Source organism: Anarrhichthys ocellatus, unplaced genomic scaffold, assembly GCF_004355925.1.
Source record: "Anarrhichthys ocellatus isolate YVR2014 unplaced genomic scaffold, GSC_Weel_1.0 scaffold11, whole genome shotgun sequence".
Classification (NCBI taxonomy): domain Eukaryota; kingdom Metazoa; phylum Chordata; class Actinopteri; order Perciformes; family Anarhichadidae; genus Anarrhichthys; species Anarrhichthys ocellatus.
In genome coordinates, this window is record NW_022280041.1 from 7,434,089 (window position 1) to 7,441,831 (window position 7,743).

The 7,743-nt window shown below is 40.2% G+C and overlaps 1 protein-coding gene across 7 annotated transcripts in view; it reads right to left on the reverse strand.

The window, feature by feature from the left end:
- kcnip4a (potassium voltage-gated channel interacting protein 4a) overlaps positions 1 to 7,743 on the reverse strand; it is a 109,947-nt gene that overhangs the window by 2,710 nt on the left and 99,494 nt on the right. For all 7 annotated transcript variants that reach the window (XM_031850870.1, XM_031850864.1, XM_031850863.1 and 4 more), the window contains 6 exons: positions 6,603 to 6,727; positions 1,537 to 1,606; positions 929 to 999; positions 499 to 606; positions 175 to 279; positions 21 to 83 (listed from right to left, as the gene is read on the reverse strand). In XM_031850870.1, coding sequence (XP_031706730.1) covers positions 21 to 83; positions 175 to 279; positions 499 to 606; positions 929 to 999; positions 1,537 to 1,606; positions 6,603 to 6,727 — 542 coding nt within the window. The remainder of the gene's footprint in view (positions 1 to 20; positions 84 to 174; positions 280 to 498; positions 607 to 928; positions 1,000 to 1,536; positions 1,607 to 6,602; positions 6,728 to 7,743) is intronic.

Consider the following 7,743-nt stretch of genomic DNA (forward strand, 5'->3'; position numbering starts at 1 on the left):
CGTCGGGATATCCAGCTTACATTTTGGCAGCAGTCGATAAACTCGTCGATGGTCACCACTCCGTCTTTATTCTTGTCCATCTTCTGTTGGAGACGGAGAGAAGCAGAGATGAAAAACAGCCTCTCTTTACTGGGACACTAAGGGTGCAGGGAGGGCTGCCAGTGACACACTTGCCTGAAAGAATACTTCTACATGCTGACGCGGCGCCTCTTCTTTGAGGACAGGGTATGTGCATTTTCCCATCATGTCGTAGATGGCCTTCATGATGTCCAGCATTTCCTGCAACACACAGAAAAGGGTCAATCCACCCAAATTACAAGAAAAGTGAATTCCACATTTACCCCTAATCGGCAGCAGTGCAGATCATTTTGGTTTCGCGTGCCTGACATTTTGAGGACAACTTGATTGAGGACCAACATATTTTCAAGGTGGATATTTGGGTATTCCAGTGATCGTCTCATGGCATTTCACTGCTGATACAGTTTAAAGGGGACACACCTCTTTAGTGATGTATCCATCTTTATTGATGTCATACAGGTTGAAAGCCCAGTTGAGTTTTTCCTGGATGGTGCCACGCAGGAGGATGGAAAGGCCCATGACAAAATCCTGCAGTGAGAAAAAGATTCACGGAGAATTGTATTAAATACACAGATTCAAAAACTATCTTTTTGTCAACAAGACATATTTGAAAACCTATGAGGTAAACAAAAACATTCCATGTACAAATATTCACCATGCACATTACACGTAGGTCGTATTTCAGCCAATTTCACGCATCAACATTTCTGCAAGGATATGATGTCACGTATTAATTAGAAGAAATCAGAAACACCTCGTTATTCAAGTTATTAACCGTCTCGTAATCTGTGTCGATCTGTGACAATGCTTCTTTAGTTTAGGAATATAATTATGACAGTACTTGGCTTACCTCAAAACTCACAGAGCCATTGTGATCCGTGTCAAATGCATTGAACAAGAAATGCGCGTACGTTGAAGCATCTACGGAGAGAAGAAATGAAATCAAAAAAAAACAATCCGCCGCTCAATCGACAACAGCAGAAACACCTACTGCAGAACAGAACAACGGTTCAAAGGAAAGTTTTGTAGCTTTTATGGACAACTTCAAAGAATCAGAATGTATATGTTCCCTCATGATGAGAGAGAAAAACAATATGCTGAGAGCTAAGACTTGTGACTCCTCTTTGGTGAGCCATTATATTTACTGGTCTGCCTTTCCTCTCTCTGAACAGATATATCAAAACCTCCTAATGTTTTCTGTCTTGTTCCTCGGGTAGAATCTTTGCATAATGATGAGAGCAAACAGTGAGCAACTCCAGCCTGCATATTAAATACAAAACTACTTTCTCCCTCTCGCACACATTTTCTTGGATGGAGGTTTAGCTTAAAAGTACTCTGGAAGTGGTGCAATTGTTCTAAACATGAGTGAAAGGCAATTTGTGTCTAACACACAGGAGGTGGTAAGAAGCAGCAACACAAGCTGTACAAAACAAAGCAGTAGGCTCACATGACACAAACCTCCTTGCGGGAAAAACTGTGCGTAGATCTCTTTAAAGGTTTCTTCGTTGACTATTCCGCTGGGGCATTCCTGAAAGACAAAATGGAATTGCAAAGGCCATTCAGCATCTATGTTAAAGACTCCCACTTATATTAAAGTCCTTGCTTTAGATCTGAGTTAAGACGTGCCAATCATGGTCCAATATACAACTTACACAAGTGTGACTGACACTTGGCACTTCCAGTGCACATACTTTACTGAAAAGTCAATTTTCACTGTAGAAGGAGACATCTTGTATTCAGTGATTACTTTTGTAAAATAAGCAATAATTGATTCTAGATTTTTGAATGTAAAAAAACAATTTACATTTTTTTTCAATATGCCTTAAAATATTTAAGAGGTTGAACATAAGCCAGCCTTCTAATCTGGCCAAACATTACCTCAGTATTTTCTTTAAGTATATTAAATTAGATGACAAAATGTAATATTTAAAGAGCAACTTAACAGTAGCTGCAAATCTGGTTTTTGCTGACCTATAGTGGTTAGACTTATTAGGGTCCTTTTAAATTTGTGATGCAGAAGTGTACTCCAGGATGTGTCAAGTACACTGTGACATCACTGTTGGGTTCAACAGACCTGCATTTTTCAACCAGAGAGGGCAGTGTAACACCGTCTTTCCGAATTAATGTTAAGTTACTCTTTAACTTCAAATTAATAAATGAGTTGCTAGTTTATCTCTGGATCATTATATGTATCCGTCTATGGTGGAAATATGCATTTAGACGAGCAATATTTTATTCTTTCAAGGACACATCATTCTATTTTCTTCCTAACCTTTGTTTTCTCAGACATTCTGTAATAGGTAAAGGCTCATGTTCAATGTGGTGGTATTCAAACTGCAAACCATCCAAGCCTCAATATTTATCTTGTCCGCAGTCATTCAGTGTCACCCACCTGTGGTTGTCTGTCTTCAGTAGAAAAAAGCCTGAATACATAACACCTCCAAGAAGGATGCTTTTGTCTCCTTTAAATGAAAAGGAGCTAACCAAAGACTCAGTGGATGACCTTGCTCAGGGCAGCGTGGTGATAACGGCAGCTAGTTTTGCCAGTTCAATTTCTGCTTGGTGTGAGGCTGCACACTGTTCCAAAGATTCAATATCCTGCAGCAGAGGAAATGCTCCACCTATATAGACAATATCCAAACGGGAAGGCTTTCTATACAAGACAATAAACCACATATATAGTGGAGGTTGTTGTAGGAAATCAAAGATAAGGAACATACTGTTTATAGGATGGATACAAAAACTTGAAAACCTCTCTGATACAACTTCAACAGAAATGAAACAGCCAGAAAATAAAGAAAAATACTTGTGCCGTTCATTTTCTATATCTTTATGAGAATTAAATGTCTGAATTTAAAGAGTCAAGAGAGTTTCCTAGAGCCAGTTATGTGCTATTTCACTGGGATGATGGGAATGTTTGAGACAAACTAAGGAGAGAGGACAGTGGGGATGAAAATATAAAGATGAAACACTGTTGTCTCGCTCATTGTGTTTCAAGAGGATGCTGCGAGGTTGTCTAAATGATTCCCCGACACTCTTCTTCCGTTGTCTCACAGACCCGGTTACATATCTTGTCGGGTGAGGTGAGGTCAAGAATTTGGGGGAAGTTAGAGAGACAGAACGAGCACAAGTCTGTCTCCATATTGTAGTTTGGCAGTCTGCGACCTGATTTAATGAAGTCGATGAGCCTGTTGAGTGTGTGATGCTGTTCATGTTAAACTAGCATACGATGCAGCATGGGTACAACTTTTCCATGGTGAACGGACTGAGTAGCATTGGAATTATATTGGCTGATTATGGAATGAATTGACAAAACAATTCAAGCTGAGATACTTGATTTTGCCCTTTTTGGATAATATTATTGTGCAAAAAATAGTGCAAGTGCAAACAAATTTTAAGTGAATTGGTCAACTTTTCGCTTTTTTGTTAAGATAATTTGCAGCAAATTAGGGGTGAAATATTTCCTTGAGAAACTCTCGTAACTCAATTACTAAAAATCATCAATTTTTGGCTTGGCTTAATGCTAAGCTAGGCTAACCTTCCAATTAAACAGACAGATATGAGGGGGGTATTGATCTTTTCATCCAACTCCAAGCAAGAAAGCAAATAAGAGTATCTTCCAAAACTTCTCAGTTTACTAAACATATCCGCTCTAAAAGCAAAGTACATTGACATAGAGAAGTATTTCTTTGTTGTTTTGTGGAGCTTCTGTTCATTAGAATGTTGTTTATGATCCACAACACTGCAGTGAATGGGTTGTCAACAGTCAACCATTTGTTGAGGAAGTGCAAGTAGATGTCAAGTAATTAAGGACTTATAGTGGGGCGGGGGAGATTTTTCAAACACATAATTTCCCGTTGCTTGCCTGTGCATGCCTGTGTGTGTGTGTGTGCGTGTGTGTGTGTTTCAACACAGATGTTAATTGCAGCTGTCAACACTAATAACACACTGTTTAAGTGGGGCACTAATATACAAATGGCTGTGTTTCAAGTCAGCTTTTTCTTCCTCTAACCTGGCTAAGTCATCCTCACAAACCTGAAGGAAAATGAACGGTCAGTAAAACTGTGATTGTTGAACTGTGTCTTACACCGACGGCAGAATTCATCTGATCACATTCCATCGTCTCTTTTCAGCCTCGCGATGACATGAGGGAGGGAGGCAAGTTTTTCCATTGAGAACAAAGCCAGCGTGTTATCTAGTTATCATCACGTACAACACCGTGCCCCTGCAATTCAATTTAAAGTTCAGTGAAATAGTTACACTCACTCAATGCCTGAACTGCCCTAAGGTCCCGCCAGGATAGCTAAAAGTCAGGGCCTCATTCACACTGTTCTCTACATGAGTCAATAATATTGAGCTTTTGGGAAAACCGTTTCCTTTTAATACATTTTTCTCTGCATCAGTGAAGCACTGACAGAAGAATAAATTACTTATTAATTTACATTTGGATATTTTACATCTACCAACTATGGAATTAAATTAAGCATCTTCTGAAACCGTTAATGGAATTCACCAAGGTTCTATATACTTCTATATCTTATCGAGTTTTTCACATCTGTATATTTGTTTACCTCTAAATCAAACTGAAATTATGGGCAAAGAGCTATCGGATGAATTTACAGAAAGTAGTACGTTATGTAGAATGATAACAAATGAGGGTGTAATTTTTCCCTTGCCCTTGCATGTTGCTCCATTATATACATTATTAATTGACAATCTCATGAAACGGAGTGAGAGTTCAGAAAATGTATTTGTATTAATTTGATATGCTTGTAAAATGAACTCATCCGTGATGATAAAATAACAAATACAAACTGTGAAATGCAAAACCCGGCCAGGCATGAAATTCCGAGACTCGTGAAAAGTTGCGGCAATAAGCAGCGTGGGGAATGAAATAAAGCTGTCAACAGAGGCATCATCACGGATGGAATAGAAACGGCGAGATCTTAATCTAATGCCCAAGGCAGTGCCCTGCACTGTGAACTGTGAAAGCCCAGCAGACTTAGCCAGACGTGAAGACAATACTGTTATTTTCTGAAATCTGAGGTCAAGGGATTTGTGAAACAATGGATTGTCTCATACCTTTAAAGGTGACCTTTGCTAAAATTCCTCCTTAAGAGCAAGAACACAGTGCCAGACGTCTTGATTTAGTCCCTATTAGACATATTGCTGAATTATGCAAAAATTGTTGTCAGGACAAATAACCTCATTTTGCCACCCACGGGCATTTGGTTTGTTTTGAAACCCTGGACAACAAGGACAAAGGGACACATTTATCATCACTGGAACTAGGCCAGCTTCTATTTGTCTGGCTGGCCATAAAAGCTTTCCCAAAGTCACCAGGTTGGGGAAAGACAGGGATGAGCTGTTTGACCCTGACACTTACAAAATGATTTACATTTTGGATGTCGTGATGGAAAAAAAGCTATTCAGTGGCTGCCATTGTGACATTACTCTCTCTCTCTCTCTCTCTCTTGGTCTAATTTAGACTGCTGCCCAACAACATCTGTCTAATTATACAGCAGTGATGAGAGACGGCAGCTCTTTACTTAAGCACAACAGTTTGGTGTGTTAGCAACTTTGACCTGCTGGTGGTGCCAGATAGAAAGCTAAGGGTTGACCAAAGTCAATAAGATTCATCCTGTGGGCACCATGAAAGTCTGCACAAAATTGCATTGCAATCCATCCAATGGAATGAAGTGGACCAACCGACCGACCGACCAACCAGCCGACTGACATCCCCAGAACGATGCCACTAGTACGCCTAAACTTAAAATAAAAAAACCTGGGAGGGTGTCTATAAACATTATGCAAGATTCTTTCCCTCAGTGTTATAGGAAGTCAGGCAGAGTGTGCAGCACAAATTAAAGGACTCATTAGTACACTTCCAACCTCTTAACTCGTTCTCAAGTGGAAGTGGACTAATGGGCAGGCTTTGCAAGGACTTGGCTGGAGCACAGTGCAAGCTCAACCGAAAACTGAAGCCCCATGGGAATTCCTCTATCACAGGACTCTCGCTCTCCTCCTCGCTTTCATTGCCAGACAATTTGGGTTGAGTTAATTCTGGGTCATCTCATTACGCCTCACACCAGAGGTGACAATGAAGTGATATGGGCTGCTCTGGAGGACTTTGACCTCATTGCTCATCAGTAATCTCACACCATGTGTTGGAGGTGTGAACTAATTATCCTTGGCACAGTGAACAATGTACAGAAAATTCGTTTTTCTGTGGTAAGCTCAACTGGACACGATAACAGATGATTCAGCAAAAATAGCATTCATCAGAGGCTTGATTATAATTTATTGCTACACGAGCAGAGTGGACGTTGAATAGTTATGAGAACAAGAAGAAAGGGCTGTCTAAAAACTCAACACCCCGAAGGTTATGAAAAAGAATAAACCAAATGAAATCAAAGGAAAACCTGTTTTTTTCATGTCAAGGAGAGGTGTCCAAGAGAGAACAAAGCCCACTGAGCTGTACATTATGTATGGTGCTGAGGGTTCATGGTGGCCACGTCACTCACGTTTTTGAAGCCACGGTAAAGGATCTGAAGTTCCTTGCGGGAGAAACGTGTCTGAGCTTCAAGCTGCTCCAGTCCCTCGGGGCGATGGCGAACTGTAGACAGTTCAAGCTCATCTTCAACGCTGTCTGGAGAGGAGGAGGAGGAAGGAGGTCAGATGTGAACAAATGCTGGTTAGTCTTGGCAAATTAGCATGTTTGAGTCTAGAATTTCAGATATCCCGTTACACTTGCAAATATCAGCTAAAGCTAAGCAAATCAACCTAGATATTTGCATTTTCTAAATCCAAAATGTCACATTTTGGCATGAAATGCTCACAAATTCTATATCACCTTCTTGACAACAAAGAACATCCATCGTGAGTCCAAGTGATTCCATTTTCTCCTTGTTATGTCAGGTCCTTTTATTTGCAAATGTTACTTCACAAAACCAAACAAAACTCGAAGTAGCCTTTTTTTTTCCTCTACGCCAAATTCGGCAGCAGAGATAATTAGTGTTTCCGAGGCCTCAGAACAAAGTCCTTGTGGCAGTGAGCCTCTTCATGAACCCTGGGAAACTTTTTAATGGGCCTGTAATGATGGCAGATGCGGTCTGGGCCCTGCCACCATCCTGCGCTGTCCTCGCAGCACAGCGTTTGACTTGTCTTGTTGGCCCCTCATATACTTCAAGTGTGACACAGTGTCTAAATGCCTTATTAGCTCAAAGGGCACTATTGTTGCCCACAGCCCAAAGGCCACGTCTTCTAACCGACCACAAGTAACCTGCTGCTATGGAGCTAATGCTTTGTATTCATAGGTGATGTTAACTGATATAGTATATGGAAAGAAAACAGCTGTTTGATCTCATTATACATACAAATTATTACATTTGATGAGGAGTATCGTTTGATGAAAATATTCTGCAAAATGCAATTGTGACAAAACTAATGTAGAATCAAGAACACAATAGGAAACAGGGTTTGGGGAAACAGTCTAATCTGTTTATAAATGCCACGTCAAATCACATTTTCAACATCCATCCTTTTTACTTATTCAACTGTAAAACCCAAATGTTCTGTGTGAATCAGAAAGCTTAAGCAGATATGTGTGCCTAAAGCCTATATTGAGTGTGCACCCCTCATACCAAGAAAAAAAACACAGGAAAA